The 21,234-nt window shown below is 44.4% G+C and overlaps 3 protein-coding genes across 3 annotated transcripts in view; 1 reads left to right on the top strand and 2 right to left on the bottom strand.

The window, feature by feature from the left end:
* Positions 1-21,234, top strand: part of LOC310701906 (olfactory receptor 2AK2-like) — a 51,917-nt gene that overhangs the window by 26,806 nt on the left and 3,877 nt on the right. The window lies entirely within an intron of this gene.
* Positions 5,582-6,346, bottom strand: LOC310699250 (olfactory receptor 2AG2-like; the record flags this gene model as incomplete). The annotated part of the gene is made up of 1 exon (XM_083486875.1): positions 5,582-6,346. One exon carries the CDS (start codon positions 6,344-6,346, stop codon positions 5,582-5,584), a length of 765 nt encoding a protein of 254 aa, XP_083343001.1.
* LOC310699251 (olfactory receptor 2T2-like) lies at positions 13,975-14,907 on the bottom strand (the record flags this gene model as incomplete). The annotated part of the gene is made up of 1 exon (XM_083486876.1): positions 13,975-14,907. The coding sequence occupies one exon, from the start codon at positions 14,905-14,907 to the stop codon at positions 13,975-13,977; it is 933 nt and encodes a 310-aa protein (XP_083343002.1).

Here is a 21,234-nt window from a genome sequence, read left to right on the forward strand (position 1 = left end):
AAAAGATACCTTATTAACAATAAATCAAATGCAAAGTGGATAGAAGGGGCAGGGAAAGCCATGAATGATATATGAGATTAAAAGATGCTAATTTTCACAGATAAAATAATTTAAAATAAAAGGGCTTTCCATGCAACACCAGTTGCTAGATCAGAGAGGAGAACCACATCACAGTGCCCAGATGGGATACAGGATTTTATTTTTTTTCAAATAAAGAATGGATTTCCCATTAACTTCTGAGTAAACTGTGGGTGTTTATGGCGTGAAAGCTGCTGTGAAAGATTCGCCCAGCACACTTCCGACCACGTGTTTAGCAGAGTTGAAATACAGTCTGTTAGTGAAGCGTGAGGAAATCGGCCCTGAGTCTTGATTGATGAGCAACACACGATTGTTCGAAAAGACCCTGATGTTGGGAAAGATGGAGGGCACAAGGAGAAGGGGACGACAGAGGACGAGATGGTTGGACAGTGTTCTCGAAGCCACAAACATGAGTCTGACCAAACTGCGGGAGGCAGTGGAAGACAGGAGTGCCTGGCGTTCTCTGGTCCATGGGGTCATGAAGAGTCGGACACGACTAAACGACTAAACAACAACAAGCATAGCGATTGCTATTTACAGAGACTGCTGTGGAGACTGCTGTGGATCCCCACAGCAGCAGATCTGCTTGCATCTTTTCAGTAGATTAAAACTGAAACTCTCTCTCAGTCACTCTCACATAACACACTGTGCATGTCCATGATGTCACTGTCTTATATTTGCACCAGTGCAAACAATCCAGCTTCACAGCCAGAGTTTCATCTTACATGCAGAAACTCTTGAAGACAGTTTTCTAAAAATGAATGACTAATACCCCCGACATAAACATGACTCCCAAATGGAGTATATGTGTAGCTGTCACACCAACAACTGGGAAACACTGACCTGCGAGCGCTCCAATTGGAGAACAGCCTTTACCAAATGTGCCATGGGCTTTGAAGACACTCAAATTCGGGACAAAAGGGAGAAACGTGCTAAGAGGAAGGCACGCTTGGCAAATCCACACCGTGATCAACTCCCACCCTGTCCCCACTGTGGAAGGACATGTGGATCCAGAATTGGCCTCCACGGTCACTTATGGACTCACTGTTAAAACTGTGTTCATGGAAGACAACCTTACTCAGCTATGACTGATTTCTCCCTTGCGGCCTGAGTTCTAGTGTCTTATGGTGTCACTCACAGACAGACAGACAGACACACAGACACATTATCAGTATAGTTTTTCCTTTGGTCTCTCTTTGCCTGTTTAAGATTCTCTTGCAAAGGATTTTCTTTATGAAAATTTGTGTTGTCACCAAAGAACAATACAAAACAGAAAAGAAAAGAAGAAGAATTAGATTGCAATGACAATGAGAAGAGTCACATACCTGTGTCTAACGCATGTGTCTGCAACAGCAAGCCGAAAGACAGCTTATGTTTTAAAAGAAGCTGGTATATAAGTCATCTGCTGTAAATTATCAGTGCTCCATCCACTGATTTAATTAAATCTTGCTCATCTCTTCCATAGTACTCCCCTAAGCTAATTGACCACAATTCAGTTTAAAGGGTTGCCACGTTTTTCCTGTTGTAGGCAAAAAATGATTTGCAGTACATTCTTTGAAAGAGTTGTTAATCTGAATTAATGACTTACTTTGCCTACATTTTGAAAAGTGGAAATATTTTTATAACTTCAAAAGGAAGGGGGGGGAATAACAATCAATATTTAGTGCCTTAGGGTAGTAAAGTGTTTTCTTGATTGCTTTCCACACATTAAAATATTCAGAATCATAAAGACTGAATTCCTTGTTTTGCGGTCAGTTGCAAAAACAATTCAGACTCTCTGAACTATTGAAAAATAGTCTCTCTTATATAGCGACATTTTTAAAATCTGCATCTGATGCATCACAACCAGCATTTTCACCAACAGTATTTAAAATCTTCATGAAGAAATGATCACTCTCCTATACGTTTGGGAATTTTGGCCCCATGACTTCAATTAAGGCACACTGGAAGCTACAACTCAAACTTCAAACATACTTTCAAAGCATATTTTCCTTATGGAAATTCTTGTCCATTCCCACCCACCCCCACCCCCCATTTGCTAGATGAAAGGAATGCAAACCACAAACCCACCAAAACTCTAAAGAAATTCTAAAGTGCACAGTAAAAGGTAAAGGTAAAGGTCCAGTCGTGGCCAACTCTGGGGTTGCAGCGCTCATCTCACTTTACTGGCCGAGGGAGCCAGTGTACAGCTTCCGCGTCATGTGGCCAGCATGACTAAGCCGCTTCTGGCGAACCAGAGCAGCACATGGAAACGCCGTTTACCTTCCCACCGGAGTGGTACCTATTTATCTACTTGCACTTTGACATGCTTTCGAACTGCTAGGTTGGCAGGAGCAACGGAAGCTCACCTCATCGTGGGGATTCAAACCACCGACCTTCTGATCGGCAAGTCCTAGGCTCTGTGGTTTAACCCACAGTGCCACCCGCATCCCTCCCACTTTTCCTTAGCAGCAGGAGCTCACCCCGTCGTGGGGATTCGAACCGCCAGCCTTCTGATTGGCAAGTCCTAGGCTCTGTGGTTTAACCCACAGCGCCACCCACGTCCCTTAAAGTGCACAGAGAGTGAGGCAAAAAAAAAAGGAAGCCCCTTTCACAGGGGAAGAGAACTTTGAAGTAACATTCATTATGGTCTTTCTCCACATCTCAGTCATGACAGTGATTGTTAGAACTTCTTCTAACATATGATAGTGATTATTGTAACTTCTACATCTCTCTTGGTAATTCTTTACATTTTAGGGGCCAGCAGGAAATGTCAACAAATTCTGACATTCGACCAGCTGAATACCTTTGAGAGATGGTCAAATTTCAATATGATGTCCATATTTTAGCACTAAATATGCAACAAGTCCAAAACAGGTCTTGAGAGATCTACTCATGTAGTTCCTGACCAGTGGCCTACAAACATCTTATGAATGCCAGTAACTTGGGAATTGTTGCTATGTCGACATTCACTAAGTTACTGGTATTAATCTTATAAATAGAAGTTCTCAAGAAAAAGAAATGTCAGGCTATTTTTAAAGATAATTGCCATTTATTATTGCCTAAGGGAACACACACACACACACACACACACACACACCATCTCTACCAGCAAGCATTCAAAATGCTCTGTGATTGCCTTCACATTGCGCTCACATTGCGCTGTGATTGCGCTCACAATAGAGAGCGATCCAACACTTTGGGGGAGTATGAGTGTATCTCAAAAGTACAGTGGTATCTGTTCTAGAACGTCTCGAACCTGAACGCTGAAAACCCAAAAGTAAATGCTTCCGTTTTCAAACGCGCCTCGCTATTGTCTCGTTGAGGCAAGAGCTACTGGGATTACTAGGCCTGAACTGTTTAGCTGTTTTGAATAAAACGTTAACGTCACTGACGCCATGTTTTTATTGTTGACCTACACTTGACTCTAGCTTCTGACACAGGGTCTGAACTGTGTCAAGCGGCAAAGACAGACCAGGAATGAGGCCTTGGAGTCGTAAGGTATCCAGCGTGTGGTAGCTATGAAAAAAGGTTAATTCCATGCCTGGGATCATTAGGAAAGGAACTGGAAAAAAAAATAAAGATACCATAATACCATGATAGAAGTTTATGGTGCGATCACATTTGGAACACTGTATACAGTTCTCATTGCCTCACTTCAAAAAGTACTGTACTTTTCCGTCTATAAGACGCCCCTGTGTATAAGACTACCCCTATTTTGGGGGGCTCAGATTTAAGAAAATAGGGGGAGATGCCACAGAGTTGTTGAGCTTTTTTGTGGAGAATTGTCCAGAGTTGTGGAGCTTTTGCACGTGTCACAAAATCCACATCCCGTCTGTCCCATCGCCGGCAGAAGCTGCCAATAGCCCACCCAACTGCCAGAGCATCAGCCAATCAACACCACCCATTGACAAAGCAACCAATAACATGCAATATAGCTGTTGACAGCTGCGGCAGCAACCAATCAAACGTCCACCCTATGGACCACCCATCATAGCTGTCAACTTTTTCCTTTTCTTACGAGGAATCCTATTTGGAATAAGGGAATTTCCCTTTAAAAAAGGGAAACGTTGACAGCTATGCCACCCATGTATAAGACGACCCCTACTTTTTAGCATGTTTTTAAAAGAAAAAAACATAGTCTCATACACGGAAAAGTACAGTATATTTAGAGTTTGGACTGCCGTGGGGATAGACCTCATTCCTTGAATGCCAGGCCATGGCTGAGAGCAGAGCTCAAACTCTCTTGTGTGAGTTCAAACAGGGACAAGTGCTTGGAGCAGGAATAGCCAGCAGTGAGGGGAGGCACTGCAGATTCGGCCTCCCAGGAGCAGCATCACTGCCATGTACCACCAGGATGGTTAGTAGGGTGGGACAGGGCGGTGGGAAGATTGTGACAGCTTGGGCACGCCAGATTGGCTCTTCCACTTCACTCAAACTGCCCTGCTCTCAGCACCGCCATTCATCGCCCCATCACTTTCCTCATAAATAGCAGGGGTGCTGCTACTGGGAGGCCAGGGTTGCAGAACTATCTCTCACCACCAACCGCGCCTGTCTTGCAGCAATGCTGCTCCTTTTTAAGAAGACTTTCTCTGGATTGTGACTCAGACATTTGATGGGATAATGTACCGTACTTTTCGCTCTATAACACGCACCAGACCATAACACGCACGTAGTTTTTAGAGGAGGAAAACAAGAGGAAAAAAAATAGTCTAAACGAAATAGTGGATATATGATTTTTGTGGTTCATGCTGTGGCCACAGACATATGATCTGACAGTGAGTTTGGAGTAGCCCAATGCAAAAATCCTGAGGATCCATGTGGATCCATGCTTTGTAACCACGGAGGAGGGAAGGAAGGGGAACCATGGATCCTCTGCTCACGACTGCAGCAGATCCCCCCCGCCACCCGCAGGCATTCGCTCCATAACACGCACAGACATTTCCCCTTACTTTCTAGGAGGAAAAAAGTGAGTGTTATGGTGCAAAAAATACGGTACATTAGGTCTGAGCACTGGGTCCAGCCAAAGCCAAAACCAAATAAGGGAGATCTGGACTTTGGCAGAGTCAAGCAGAAACAGCTCTGGGTTGGGCTGTCCAGAGCAATCCGGCACATTCAGGGAGCAGGGAATTGGGTGGGGAGGGAGGGAAGGAAAGCAGCCTCAGTGTGTTCCCCATGAAAGCATTTGCATACTTTTTCTTTCCAATCAAAAGATTAAAATATGTTTGGACAAACTTGATATTGTCATTATTTTCTTCCAGCAAATCTTCCAAGTCATCCCACTTGGCATCTGTGTTGAATCTGAAATTGTTTTTATGTATGTAATGGGGTTTTTTAAAGAGATTTTTATATGTGCAATTATTTAGCGCTTTGTACATATGAAATGGGTATATGAATGTTTTTATTGTTTTGTAAAATAGCACTGAGATCCCTTATAGAAAGCAAATCACAGTGTACTACTAGTAGTAGTAGTAGTAGTAGTAGCATTGTATGTAAGTTTCTAATATATTTTTTTCTTGTCCAACTATTTACACAATATGCATTTTTCCAAAAGTCTCCTCAGAGCTGCTAAAACGTCTCGGTTCCTCAGGCTGTATATGAATGGGTTCAGCATGGCAGGGACAATGGTAATGAACACTGAGTTGATCATAGCCTTTTCTGCTGAATAGGAAGATACGGGTGTCATGTATGTTAAAATGGCCGAACCATAGAAGATCCCCACCACACACAAGTGGGACAAGCAGGTCCCCAGGGCCTTGTGGCTACTTCCGGAGGAGCGGGACCTCAGAACCTGAAGGAGGATGGCTGTGTAGGAAGCCAGGATGATTGAGATGGGGATTAGGAATACTAGGAATGTTCCGAGGTATATTGATTTTTCAAATGCAGAATTGTCGGCGCAAGAAAGCTTTAAAAGCGCTGTATAATCACAACCGATGTGCCTAATCACGTTGGACTTGCAGTAGGGAAGAGGCAGCACGTAGAGGGAACAGTTCAGGGCCTGCACACAAGACCAGAACCAGGAAGCGACTGACATGATGTTGCAGATTTTGCTCCTCATGAGGACCGGATATTGCAGCGGCCTGCAGATAGCCACGTACCTGTCATAGGACATGGTTGCCAGGGTGAGGCACTCTGCTCCTCCCATGACCAGCGTGACAAAAATCTGGACGGCACATCCGTAGAGTGAAATGGTGTAGCTGTGGGTTGCGAAATCCAGTGTCATTTTGGGAACGATGGAGAGAACTTGGCAGAGGTCCATGAAGGCCAGTTGGCTGAGGAAAAAGTACATTGGGGTCTGCAGACCAGAGCTCATTTTAATTAAGAACAGGAGGAGGCTGTTTCCAAGGAGAGCGATAAGGGACATGAAGAGGATAACACCAAGGAAAAGGGTGGGTGACTTTTGATGCTGAAGTCCAACAAGAAGAAACTCCGTCCACGATGTTTTATTCTCATCCCCCATTCCTTCTTCATTTGTCTGGATTTCAGCTGGGTAAGATACAAGGAGAGAATATGTGGGGAATGGAAGTCACACTTCCCTGTGAAAAAAATTAGGTAAAGCACCATTAATATTATAACTGTGGAGTGGCAACATTTAAAAATAAAACATGCCGTCTTCAGTTACAAGTGGTTTTTGAGGGTAAGCTACGCAGCTAAAACCACCCTGTTGGAGAAATGGAGGAAACCTGGAAACAGAGGAAATAGATGCAGCCCAGGCTACCCCTTTCAAAGAGTTTTCCACCATAATGTTACATGCTATTTTTATTTTATTTTATTAGTTATCAGTTTTTGTTTCGATAATTTTTTGCTGTTAAAATTTTATAACACAAATAGAACAATGGAACATTACAGTATGAACGAACCATACAGAAAATCTTAATGAGAAAAGAGGGAAAGAGATAAATAAATAGAAGAAAAAAGGGTGCAAAACACATCGTTCTCAAATCTCCACTTCTTATGTTGAAGAAAAACAAGTGCAAAAAAAATGAGTATAAAAAGTCAATGGGGGAGGGGAATAGTTTGTCTGTTTTATCTTACCATATTGCGACCTCCCACAATGGCTTAGCCAACATAAAAACATGTCACATTAACAATAATTAAAAGGGAGAGAGTGAGGAAGTCCAGTATTGTGACACAGCTTTGAGTACTGGGTAGTCTCGGCAGCCTTGTAACCACCCAGAAGTAGCCATTTGGCTTTGTGATGGGCTTCTTGTGGAGCTCTTCACAGCACTTATTAGCAGCTAGGAGCTGGAGAAAATTGGTCATTTGGGTTTTGATGGTCTGACCTATTCACCATTCCCAAAATATAGCCATTGTGTGTGGTGGGTCAAGGATCAGGAAGAATGATGACCAAGAGCAGATCCTGCCATTATTATTTTTTTTAGCTTGACAGACTTCTTTAGCCTGATAGCTGTATCTTCCCAATCATTTGTGCACTGCAACTTTCCCCCTTCCCCTTAGCTCTTCCTAAAAGTAAGTTGCTCGTCTTCACTTGACAACATGGCCAGAGGGGAGACACAGGAAAGAAGTGAGTAAGAGAAAGGCTCCCCAGGTGTCTTTGTGTCCCAAAACTCAAAGGTAACTCCCCAGCTAACTAACGCTTTCGGTGAGCAATTTGCCATGGTGCCAAAGTTTGAAATGGCCAATTTGCATAGATGCCAATGGCGTGAATTGCCAGATTGAACTATGTTGTTGTTTAGTCGTGTCCGACTCTTCGTGATCCCATGGACCAGAGCACACCAGGCACTCCTGTCTTCCACTGCCTCCCGCAGTTTGGTCAAACTCATGCTGGTAGCTTCAAGAATACTGTCCAACCATCTCGTCCTCTATCGTCCCCTTCTCCTTGTGCCCTCCATCTTTCCCAACATCAGGGTCTTTTCCAGGGAGTCATCTCTTCTCATGAGGTGGCCAAAGTATTGGAGCCTCAGCTTCAGGATCTGTCCTTCCAGTGAGCACTCAGGGCTGCTTTCCTTCAAAATGGAGAGGTTTGATCTTCTTGCAGTCCATGGGACTCTCAAGAGTCTCCTCCAGCACCATAATTCAAAAGCATCAATTCTTTGGCGATCAGCCTTCTTTATGGTCCAGCTCTCGTGCAAATCTTCTGGAAGACGGAGGGTTACCAAATGGCAACAAACAAAAGACTACTTGCTACCTCTCAGCATTGCCTAATGCCCAGGGTTGTTGTGAACAAGACATGGAATTGAGTGGACGTTTGTATTATCATTTGCCACTATTACACCGAACACTAAAGCGGGTATCAGTGGTGCTATTTTTCTAGAAAAAGAGGTGCTGGAACTCACAACGAACACCTCCCTTGTTTTCTTACAAATGACAATGGCACCCACCTTATTGGTGCTGGAACTGATTTCCGGTGAGTTCTGGCTGAAAAGAAAAAAGCCCTGGGTATCTCACCCATAGTGCCCTGAGTTCATTGGAGAAATGGTGAACTTTTTTTTTTTTTTTAAGTAACATTCACATTACTTCAAAGGCGCTGATAAGCACACAGAGGGAACTATATATTCTGCCCAACGTCAGTGTAGAATATGCCATAGAATTCTGTGTTTGTGTAGATTTCTGTTCTCTGTTGAGATACATTTCTGTTTCTGGGATCTTTTTCTCACCTTGTATTTTGTAATTTGTAAACATAGGGATGCAACCATATACAGTGGAACCTCGGGTTAAGTACTTAATTCGTTCCGGAGGTCTGTTCTTAATCTGAAACTGTTCTTAACCTGAAGCACCACTTTAGCTAATGGGGCCTCCTGCTGCCGCTGTGCCGCTGGAGCATGATTTCTGTTCTCATCCTGAAGCAAAGTTCTTAACCTGAAGCAATTTTTCTGGGTTAGCAGAGTCTGTAACCTGAAGCGTATGTAACCTGAAGCGTATGTAACCTGAGGTACCACTGTAATTGATACTGAAGCAAGAAAGATCCTTCGCCTCAAACAACAACCCAAACAGATTTGCTCTTCTCAGCACCAGAATTAGGTTCACAATTTCAGGTGTGCTGGTTACACACACACACACACACACACACACACACACACTCTTGTGTTTCCCCCCCTTTGGATTGTGATTGCCTGTCCCACATTCACTTGCAAAGGATTTTGTGTATGAAAATTGATGTTATCATCATCAGATATGCCAACCACAAAAAATTGTGTTGAAAATGCAACCTATATAAATATTAAGAATCACATACCTGTGTCTAATGCATGTCTTTCTGCCAGCAAGTAGAAAACCGATGTGATTTTTTAGAAGCTGTCGGCCTTTAGATGTTCTGCTGTAAACCTTCAGTGCTCCAACCATTGATTTAATTAAATCTTGCTCATGTCCTCCACCATAAACTATTGGCCATAATTCAGTTTAAAAGTGCTACAGCCTTTTTCTTGTTGCAAGCAAAAAATGATTTACAGTACATTCTTTAGAACAGAGTTGTTACTCTGAGAGAATGGCATCTTTTTTCCTTACATTTTGAAAACCATAAATATTTTTATAACTCCAAAAGAAAAAGAGAGAGAAAGCCACAATCAATATTTAATTTTCTTGATTGCTTTTCACATCTTAAAATATTCAGAATCACAAACCCTAAATTGCTTGATTTGAGGTCAGCTAGGAAAACAATCCAGACCTTGTGAACTATAAATAATGCTCTTTCTTGTAAAGGAACATTTTAAAATCTACATCTCCTACTTTATCTCTGCAAAATCTTTACTTAGTCCCACAGGGTCTAGCAGTAAGAGAAAAAATGTGCCTTTTTTGGATCTATATTATAACCAGCATTTTCACAATCAGTATTTAAAAGCTCCAAGGAGAAACGATCACACTCCTGTATATTTGGGAATTTTGGCTCCCCAACTTATTAAGTAATACTTTCAGAAGTGGAAGCTACAAGTCAGACTTCAAACAGTACATTGCACGCCCCACTAGATAATGAGAATCTAAAGATAGCACCATGTGCTGCTTCTGCAGACATGGGTTCCTCCAAGCCAATGTCCACTAAATAACATGAATGAGAGAGCAGAAGATTCTGGGGAGAAGTACAGGCCTCCATTCAGTTCTCATTCTCCCTGTTCTTTGATGAGGTTGACGTTCTTCTGCTTGATTCCCTTTATACCTTAGGTCTCTGTAACTGTCCCTTTCTAGGTCTCCTCCTACCTGTCCAAATACCTGTCAATCTTTCCACGGGGGAGCAAGAGCAGTCTGAAGGAGTGTCTGACTCTCTCACCTGTAGCCAACATCCCAACACAGAAGCTCTCTGGATTAGAAGGAATTTCTCAAGAGGGTGGAGAAAATGCTCCTCTGTGGATATTTGAATGTAGCTGGGAGTTTGCCTTTCCATCATAATTTACTTTATGGGAACTGATGAGAGCCAGGGTGGTGTAGTGGTTAACAGCGGTGGACATGTAATCTGGCGAACCGGGTTCGCTTCCCTGCTCCTCCACATGCAACTGCTGGGTGACCTTGGGCTAGTCATAGGTAAAGGTACCCCTGCCCGTACGGGCCAGTCGTGTCCGACTCTAGGGTTGTGCGCTCATCTCACTTAAGAGGCCGGGAGCCAGCGCTGTCTGCAGGCACTTCCGGGTCACGTGGCCAGCATGACGAAGCTGCTCTGGCGAGCCAGCGCAGCACACGGAAACGCCGTTTACCTTCCCGCTATAAAGCGGTACCTATTTATCTACTTGCACTTAGGGGTGCTTTCGAACTGCTAGGTGGGCAGGAGCTGGCACCGAAGGGCGGGAGCTCACCCCACCGCGGGGATTCAAACCGCCAACCATACGATTGGCAAGTCCTAGGCACTGAGGTTTTACCCACATCGCCACCCACGTCCCTGGGCTAGTCATACTTCTCTGTATATTACATATATCACATTTGTATATTACAACCAATTCAAAATGTTTTATTTGCAGCTGTATAGCTGAGTCCACACAAAGTGATGGGAAGACTTTATGACTAGTGCTGCACCAAAACTTTATCCCATTTCCCCGTCTCTGAGTAGTAGCCAGCAATTAATGAGGAAAGAAACTGTATTCAAAAATCATCAAAGGAATGAGAACATTTTGCGTCAATATTCAGCAAGCTATTAGTATTAATCTTACAAACTAGGAGGTCTCAAATAAAAAGTCAGGATGCTTTAAAGACAACGACCATTTATTGTTGTTTAAGGGAATAATCCACTATCTCTAGCTGCAAGCATCTAAAACGCTCTGTGATTGCCTTCACATCACATACACACAGAGAGTGATTGAGGACTGTTGGAGAAGATACCGTATTTTTTGCTCTATAAGACTCACTTTTTCCCTCCTAAAAAGTAAGGGGAAATGTGTGTGCGTCTTATGGAGCGAATGCAGGCTGCGCAGCTATCCCAGAAGCCAGAACAGCAAGAGGGATTGCTGCTTTCACTGCGCAGCGATCCCTCTTGCTGTTCTGGCTTCTGAGATTCAGAATATTTTTTTTCTTGTTTTCCTCCTCCAAAAACTAGGTGCGTCTTGTGGTCGGGTGCGTCTTATAGAGCGAAAAATACAGGTAAGTGAATATCAGAACTATGTGGGTGGAACCAACTGAGTGAATTTCCTGCGTACCATGACTGCAGTCAGCTCCACTCAAAAGGCCAAGGTCACCATGCCAAAGACACACATCCCAGTAGGGGACCCATTGACCAAAGAAGAACCTGGCCCATTAGTCCAACATCCTGTTCTCACAGTGGCTGACGATGCCAGAAACCCCAGACCCTTCAGGTCTCACTATTTTCCAGGGACAGTCCCAAATTTACAGAAGCCATCCCTGTTTCTGATTTGATCCCTGGAATGTCCCGCTTTTCCCTCCCAATTGCTGATGCTCGGGGTCACTGAGTGTCACATTGCAAGTCAAAATATTCAGGCAGGCCTAAAATATATTTTGGCTATTATATCATTAGCCAGTAGGCTGCAATCCTAAGCCTTCTTACCTGGGAGAAATACCCCAACTGAATTCAATAGGACTTAACTTCTCTGAGTTACATAGTTAGAATCACACTGTAAGGGAATAACACTGTAAGGGTTAACCTTTTAACGTTTTATTCAACTTTCAGCCTTAGGGATTACTGAAGTTGGAAAAGTTCACACCTTAGGGATTAAAGTCAGAACAAACTCATCAGCTGATGCAATTTGTAAGGACTTCACTGGCTTGAGTCCAGGGCCATATTATTTCACTTATGCCTAACGCTTGCTAATAGGAAGAAAAATGTCCTGGATATTATTTTCCCATTTCTGGCTTGGATACTAGATAATTAAGACTTTTGCTTCCTTACCAATGCCCTGGGTAAGGAAGTAATGAGAAAACTGGAGATTGTACCACAGATCTTAAAAGCTCTAGCATTTGGTGGCATGGAGTCATTGAAATTGAAATGGCAAGCATTTAGGCATATTGATGTGACATGCCCTAGTGACACATTAACCCACATGTGTATAAATCTGGATTAACAAGTAAAGGTAGAAGGTAAGGTAAAGGACCACTGGATGGTTAAGTCCAGTCAAAGGTGACTATGAGGTCATCTCTCTTTCAGGCCAAGGGAGCTGGCGTTTGTCCACAGACAGCTTTCCAGGTCATTTGGCCAGCATGACTGCTTCTGGCAGAACGGAACACCGTGACAGAAACCAGAGTGCATGGAAATGCTGTTTACCTTCCCATCACAGTGGTACCTAATTATCTACTCACACTGGTGTGCTTTCAAACTGCTAGGTTGGCAGAAGCTGGGACAGAGCAATGCGAGCTTGCCCTGTCATGGGGCTTCGAACCACCAACCTTCCGATCAGCAAGCCCAAGAGGCTCAGTGGTTTACACCACAGCACCACCCACACCCCAAGTAGGCATGCTATTTCAAGATTATGTGCCCCGAGTCATGCTATGACATGGGGTTGTTGCATTGTTCCTTAATTCCTAGGGGGAATTAGCACATGATTGCTGAGTCCCTGTTTGGACAAAGTAGAAATCTGTTTAGTCTTACAAAATGCCAAAACAGCTATGCAGAGGATAAAATCTGCCAAAATGGTTACAGAAGATAAAATGGTGAGCTGGAGCTCAGTGCAACTGGAACTTTGCACATGCCCCAGATCTCTGTGTGTGCTTTGGTTTTACTCTGAGCAAGAAGCGTGATGTGCATCGCAGAGAATCAGAGGACGCTATAGATTTAAAAAGAGTTCAGTTAGACTCTTGTGTTTCTGAAGGACTGGCTGCTGTAGAAAGGGACTTTACCTGCAGTGAAATAGCTGTATTGATCCCTTGAACTGCTGCATCATTCTAATACAAGTCAACACCCTTAATCAACCTGAATTAGACCCTGTGAGTTACCTTACTGCTTCAGCCCTTCTCTTTCTGTTTCCATCTTCCAGATTTTGCTGTCTTTCTGCCCACATATATTCATTTTATTTGTTTCATTTATTTATTGCATTTATACCCCAGCTTTTATCCAGGGAGTTCAAGGTAGTGGACATGATTCTCTCCCTCCACCAATTTTATCCTCACAGCAACACTATGAAGTAAGTTAAGCTGAGAGACAGTGGCTGACCATAGGTCACCCAGTGAGCTTCATGGCTGAGTGGGGATTCCAACCCTCAAAGTCCAACACACTAACCATGACACCCCACTGGCCCCCCATGGCCAAGTGGCAGGGATGATGGAAGCTGCAGCCTAGTCTGACAAGATCTGAAGGTCCACCTTTGACTAAGAGATAACAAGGTAAAGAAGATTTGCCTTGGAAACTGAGTGATTCCTATAATTTTGTAAGCAAATGTACCATATCAGTATGGACATGTATTCTTGATTGTTCTTCCCCACCCACTGTTGCAAAGGCGTTTGACATGGTGTCGTGGTTCTACCTTAAAACCTTGAATATTTATTTCAAAAACTGTACGAGTGTGAAATTTGTTGCCTCTCTAGGTGCCGTTAATACGCTGCGCATTTCACAAAGAGCTTCCGCAGAGCTGCTAGGACATCCCTGTTGCGCAAGCTGTAAATAAAAGGGTTGAGCATTGGGGGGACGACAGTAATACAGACCGAGTAGATCATGGCCCTTTGCGCTGAGTAAGAGTTCATAGGGGCGGTGTAGGTCAGCATAGATGCCCCAATGAATATGCCCACGACACAGAAGTGGGACAGGCAAGTCCCTAAAGCCTTGTGCCTTCCCTCGGTCGAGCGCATCCTCAAGACTTGCACCAGAATGGCGACGTAAGAGGAAACAATGACTGAGATGGGGAAGAGGAGTAGGACCACATTGTCAAGGTATACCACGATCTCAAAGACAGAGGTGTCAGCGCAGGACAGCTTCAGCAAAGCCGGGAACTCGCACACGAAATGGTCGATCACGTTCGAGCCACAGTACGGCAGAGAGTGGACGTAAATCGCAATGACCATGATGGTCAGCATTGCTGTAGACCAGATCCCGACAGTCATGATGAAGCAGATGGTTCTCCGCATAAGGATTGGGTACTGCAAGGGCCTGCAGATGGCCACGTACCTGTCGTAAGACATGACGGCCAGGACCAGGCTCTCTGAGCTCCCCATGGTCAGAGTGAGGAAGATCTGGGCCACACAACCGCCGAGCGAAATAGTGCTCCTCTGCGTTAAAAAGTTCACAGACATTTTTGGGACTACAATGAGGATCTGTCCCATATCCATGCAGGACAGTTGACTAAGGAAAAAGTACATTGGCGTATGAAGTGAGGAGTCCATTTGGATTAGGAGCAGCAGGAGACAGTTTCCCAGCAGAGCAACGAAAGCCATAAACAGAACGATGCTAAAAAATAAGGTGGGGGTCCTTAGATGCAGAAGCCCCACAAGATGAAACTCTGTCCAGGATGTTACATTTTCATGACCCATTGCCTCTTCCTTGGGCTGGAGCTGAGGACAAAAGGATAAGATTTAAGGAGATGGAACTCACAGAATGCCAGGTTTTTTTGCTTTTTGCTCCCCCCCCCCCCGTGTATTAATGATGATTTGGGGGCTCATGACGGGGAAGTTAGACATTATCTCACTTTCAATACTCTTTGTCCCTGCAAAAGGTTTTGGGTGGACATACTACATCCTTTGCAATTGGTGCACGTCCAATAACTTCCTGCTGAAATTTTGCTTACCACAAAGGTTTGCTTTGGGGCGGGGGGTGTTATTGTTCCACTTTTGTTGATCAGTGGTGCAAGGGTGCTCCTCAAGATAGCAATAATAATAATAATAATAATAATAATAATAATAATAATAATAATAATAATAATAATAATTTATTTATACTCTGCCCATCTGGCTGGGTTTCCCCAGCCACTCTGGGCGGATTCCAACAAAAGTCATTAAAACCTTCCCTAAACAGGGCTGCCTTCAGATGTCTTCTAAGTGTCAGATAGTTGTTTATTTCCTTGACATCTGACGGGAGCGCGTTCCACAGGGCGGGCGCCACTACCGAGAAGGCCCCTCTGCCTGGTTCCCTGTAACCTCGCTTCTCACAGTGAGGGAACCTCCAGAAGGCCCTTGGCGCTGGACCTCAGTGTCCGGGTTCAACGATGGGGGTGGAGACGCTCCATCAGACGCAATATTGCAATAGCATTGGGGGAGCATGACAGAACAATGAACCCACCACAGCAAATGCACAAGGAGCACATCAATGGCATATTGTGGAATGCACCCGCAAAGCGAAGCGAAGCGAAGCGAAGCGAAGCAAAGCGAAGCGAAGCAAAGCAAAGCAAAGCAAAGCAAAGCAAAGCAAAGCAAAGCAAAGCATCAGAATTCTGGAGGGGCCCAGGTTAAATGTTTTTTATGTGGACATTTCAAACAACAACAACGTTTTAAAAGGCACAAGGTCTTCCTCTGACCCCCCCAACCCCCCCCACCAATGTCAGACACAACCATGCTAACACAGCCTTGTAGCACTTGTAACTTAAAGATACAGTGGTACCTCAGGTTACATACGCTTCAGGTTACATACGCTTCAGGTCACAGACTCCACTAGCCCAGAAATATTACCTCGGGTTAAGAACTTTGCTTCAGGATGAGAACAGAAATCATGCAGTGGCGGCACAGCGGCAGCAGGAGGCCCCATTAGCTAAAGCAGTGCTTCAGGTTAAGAACAGTTTCAGGTTTAGAACAGACCTCCAGAACAAATTAAGTTCTTAACCCAAGGTACTACTGTATTTGGATATCAATGGAACGGTGCTGATGGTAGTTTCCAGCAAGTTCATAGATCTCCATTCAGAAATTTCCTAAGTGTGCTGGGCCAGGGCTGCAGCTCAGTGGTGGAGCATCTCCGGGGTCAATCCCAGGCATCTTCCAGTAGGGCTGGGAGAGACTGCCCTGTCTGAAGCCCTGCTGTCAGTGTTGGGAATTCCATTCCACCCTTTGATGCAGATATGTGGATTGTTACATTTCACATGCCTGTTTACATTCCAGCACAGATTGCTGGCGTGAGCAGAACTTCCGCTCTGTATTGCTTTTGTTTTCTCTCTCTGAGAAGAACGGCAGGGAGAGAAGCCATGTTTTCTTTGTCCTGATTTATGTAGAATAAATGCGTAGTTTAGTATCGTATCCATGCCTCAAGCCTGATCTGTTGTGTTGTTTACCCTGCTGAGTAGTGTGTGCTTAAGCCTGCATGGCAGCTTGAGTCACAGACGCATGTTGGAGGAGCAGAAATCGATGGATCTCCGCAGCAGCAAGGCTGAGAGGGGAGACGCTCCAGCTGGGGCCAAGCCAGCTGGCTTTTCATCCCCCGATTCCAACAGTCAGCCAGTGTGGACAATGGTGAGCTTAATGGACCAGTAGTGTGACTGGGTATAAAGTAGCTTCCTATCTTCTAAGATGAGGGACGCAGGTGGTGCTGTGGGTTAAACCACAGAGCCTAGGACTTGCCGATCAGAAGGTCGGCGGTTTGAATCCCTGTGATGGGGTGAGCTCCCGTTGCTCGGTCCCTGCTCCTGCCAACCTAGCAGTTCGAAAGCACATCAAAGTGCAAGTAGATAAATAGGTACCGCTCCAGCAGGAAGGTAAACGGAGTTTCCGTGTGCTGCTCTGGTTCGCCAGAAGCGCCTTGGTCATACTGGCCACATGACCCGGAAGCTGTCTGTGGAGAAACGCTGGCTCTCTGGGCTAATAAAGCAAGATGAGTGCCGCAACCCCAGAGTCGGTCATGACTGGACCTAATAGTCAGGGGTCCCTTTACCTTTATCTTCTAAGATATATACAGAATTTCCACAGTGGTGAAGGTATAGCGCTTTTTAGAAAGTGCAAATGTATGAAATTAGTCTCCCAATATTACCGATGAGGTGTTACAACCCACAGTCCACAGCCCTTGCTTTGTATGCCTGACCTTCCCATCCTCATTCAATCCAATGGAGGAGGGTTTCAACGAGAGTTTTAAAAATACTTTTTATATTTATTATGCATTTTCACAAAGCCAGGGTATTTAACGGCCACCGAGCTGCTGATATTAGCAACATTATTGCTGAGTTTTTCATATCAAACTGGTGCGAAAGACACAGGAGCAGGCTCATCTGCTTTTCCCCTGGTCAGATGGCAACCTTAGTGTCAATGGAATGAATGGGAAGGAGAGATGACATGCCTGTGAAGGATTTCTAGATCTGGGCTAAGAAGCATCTTGTTCATTTTCAGAGAGAAATCATAGAATCATAGAATCATAGAGTTGGAAGAGACCACAAGGGCCATCGAGTCCAACCCCCTGCCAAGCAGGAAACACCATCAGAGCACTCCTGACATATGGTTGTCAAGCCTCTGCTTAAAGACCTCCAAAGAAGGAGACTCCACCACACTCCTTGGCAGCAAATTCCACTGTTAAACAGCTCTTACTGTCAGGAAGTTCTTCCTAATGTTTAGGTGGAATCCTCTTTCTTGTAGTTTGGATCCATTGCTCCGTGTCCGCTTCTCTGGAGCAGCAGAAAACAACCTTTCTCATAACGGGTGCTATCAAGCCATTGGGTATTTTTATCATAGAATCATAGAAGGGCCCACAAGGGCAATCTAGTCCATACCCTCCAACATTTCTCCAGTGAAAATAGGGACATCCCATTCCATACAGTGGTACCTCGGGTTAAGAACTTAATTTGTTCTGGAGGTCTGTTCTTAACCTGAAACTGTTCTTAACCTGAAGCACCACTTTAGGTAATGGGGCCTCGCTCTGCTGCCGCACGATTTCTGTTCTCATCCTGAAGCAAAGTTCTTAACCCGAGGTACTATTTCTGGGTTAGCAGAGTCTGTAACCTGAAGCGTCTGTAACCTGAAGCATCTGTAACCCGAGGTACCACTGTAACGATAATTTTTCTGTTTATACTCCATACATCTTACTGGGTTGCCCAGCCACTCTGGGCAGCTTCCAAGATATAAAAAATCAGAATAAACATAAAAAACCTTCCCTATACAGGATTGCCTAAAGACAGCTCAGAGGTCAGATAAATCCATGGCCTCCAGCATTTCTGCAATGAAAATAGTGACATCCTAAGGAAAAGTGGGAGGGATGCGGGTGGCACTGTGGGTTAAACCACAGAGCCTAGGACTTGCCGATCAGAAGGTCGGTGGTTTGAATCCCCGCGACGGGGTGAGCTCCCGTTGCTCGGTCCCTGCTCCTGCCAACCTAGCAGTTCGAAAGCACGTCAAAGTGCAAGTAGATAAATAGGTACCGCTCCAGCAGGAAGGTAAACGGTGTTTCCATGTGCTGCTCTGGTTCACCAGAAGCAGCTCAGTCATCCTGGCCACATGACCCGGAAGCTGTACGCTGGCTCCCTCAGCCAATAAAGCGCCGCAACCCCAGAGTCAGTCACAACTGGACCTAATGGTCAGGGGTCCCTTTACCTTTACCTAAGGAAAAGTGGGACAGTCTAGGATCAAATCAGAAACCAGGACGGCTTCTGCAGGAATCTTTTGCCCAATGTGGGGCTTGAACAGACAATCCTGGGATTTAAATTCTCATGCTCTACTGCCTGAGCTATCACACCAACCACATGTTCCATTAATTTCTCTAGAAGAGCTAGCCACTTGCTTAAAGCTGCGTGCTCACCATACATTTAAAGCAGATGAATTCCTCCACCGATTCCTGGAAACTGTACTTTGTTAAGGGTGGGAAAGAGCTGTAACTGTGAGGAGTAAAGGGGGTTGGACTAGATGACCATTGGGTCCCTTCCAACTCTACGATTCTATGATTGTCTCTGATACGGCCTTTCAGATATCTGAAGACAGCTATGATTTGTCCCCATAACTTTCTCCTTTCCAGGCAAAACAGCCCCAAGGCTTTCAACCATTCATCATAGGACTTGGTTGGTTCAGATTCACCCTTCGCAACAGCAATAACAAAAAAAAGCACATACCTTCATGTGTTCCTATATTAGCAGAAAGAGAACTGTTTAGATCCTTGAAGAGCTAGATTTCCAATATTCACTAACACAATTAGCTCCTTAAAGGACACAGCTTAGATGGATTACTATGGACCAAGCAGATCCCGGCTTCTATACAGACCCTGCATAAAGCATCAGAGAGCTAACCTGTGGACAGGCGCTCTCTCCTCGTAATGTACCTTCTGCCTGTTTCATCACACCAACCTATTGAACGAAAGGTAGGAAGGTTTCTGCCAGAGATCTGACATCAGCGACTCTGGCGTGCTGAAAGGTCTTAGACACAATTCCATCTAAATACTGCACGAAACAGAGCTGAGCTCCCTTGTCGATGACATGAGTCCTTTGGGTAGAAACTGGTGCTTATTACTTATAGTTTCTAGTTCTATGGTGACCAGGGTGAAATCCCTTGAGGAAAACTGTTTTCTGTTACTTTGATCGGTTCTAAATTGAGACTGGCGTTTGCATCACTAAAGCCACGCAAGGTTTACAATGTAGGTTCCAGTAGGACATTCTGGTTGATTGCCGGCTTTCGGGAATTTGATCCCCAGTCTTCAATTAATGAGGTGTTGACCGTAGTGGCAAGCATCTCGAAAGGATTTAGCACTTTAAGGCACCTTGCCATAGCATAGCACATGGGTGTTCATTGAGATGCTTCTGCATTCGCCTGTTAAGAAATATGGAGGGACTTCTCTAAGTGACATGGAATCTGTCCATTTGCTAAATCAGTCTGGGATTCCCTTAATTTTCAGTATTCCCAACACCATTTTTCTTTCTTTCGGGTCTCTTCACACGATATTCTAGAGTAGGACTGTACTGAATTGACAAGGGCCATTTCTTAACTATTCCACCAAACTCAAACTGTGAGAGCCAGTGTGGTGTAGTGGTTAAGAGTGATGGACTCGTAATCTGGTAAACCGGGTTCACTTCCCCGCTCCTCCACATGCAGCTGCTGTGGACTAGTCACACTTCTTTGAAGTCTCTCAGCCTCACTCACCTCACAGAGTGTTTGTTGTGGGGGAGGAAGGGAAAGGAGATTATTAGCCTCTTTGAGACTCCTTAGGGTAGTGATAAAGCGGGATATCAAATCCAAACTCTTCTTCTTCCTCTTCTTCAAAATCCAACTGTGGAGGCAGCATATAGCCAGCATGGCTGGCAACCATCAAAAACTTCCTCCATGAGTTGGTTCAACACTTGTCTAAAGCCATCCACAGTGGTGATCATCACTGTTGGAGCAAGTTCCACAGTTTAGCTACGCACTGCGTGAAGACGTACTTTCTTAATCCGCCCTGATTCTTCCAACATTTGGCTTCATTGGAAGCCCAAAAGTTCTGAGCATCCAGAAAGAGGAATATTTTCTCTCTCTATCCATCTATCCACCATCGATTTATATAAAGGTGATTTTATTAAGGTTCCTCAGCTATGTATCAAAGATCAACATTTTCACTTTGCAATGTTATTATAATTTATTTCTCCTCTGTAAAGCTCAACCAAGAATTTAACTCCCAATTAAAGGAAACTTATTTGCTATGGGCCTAAAGAACGAACCTTCAACCCTAGATTTTCTGTGCGCTGATAGGAAGGGGAATTGCGCCCAACATGGCCGTTGTTACAGAGGGAACTAAAGTTAAAAGCTTAAATGTGAGACCATTTCTGCTACATACAAATCAGGCTTAGATTTGTTCTCTGAACAAAGCAATACTGGCACACTGTAATGCAAGCAGAAGTCATTCGGTACATGCGAGGAGTTGAATACCGCTCTCTGAAATAAACATTGGTTTCTGAAATAAATGTTCATTTTTGAAATGAATGGTTGATTTCAGTGAGC

This window comes from Podarcis liolepis, assembly GCF_965112155.1.
Source record: "Podarcis liolepis genome assembly, chromosome: 2".
Classification (NCBI taxonomy): domain Eukaryota; kingdom Metazoa; phylum Chordata; class Lepidosauria; order Squamata; family Lacertidae; genus Podarcis; species Podarcis liolepis.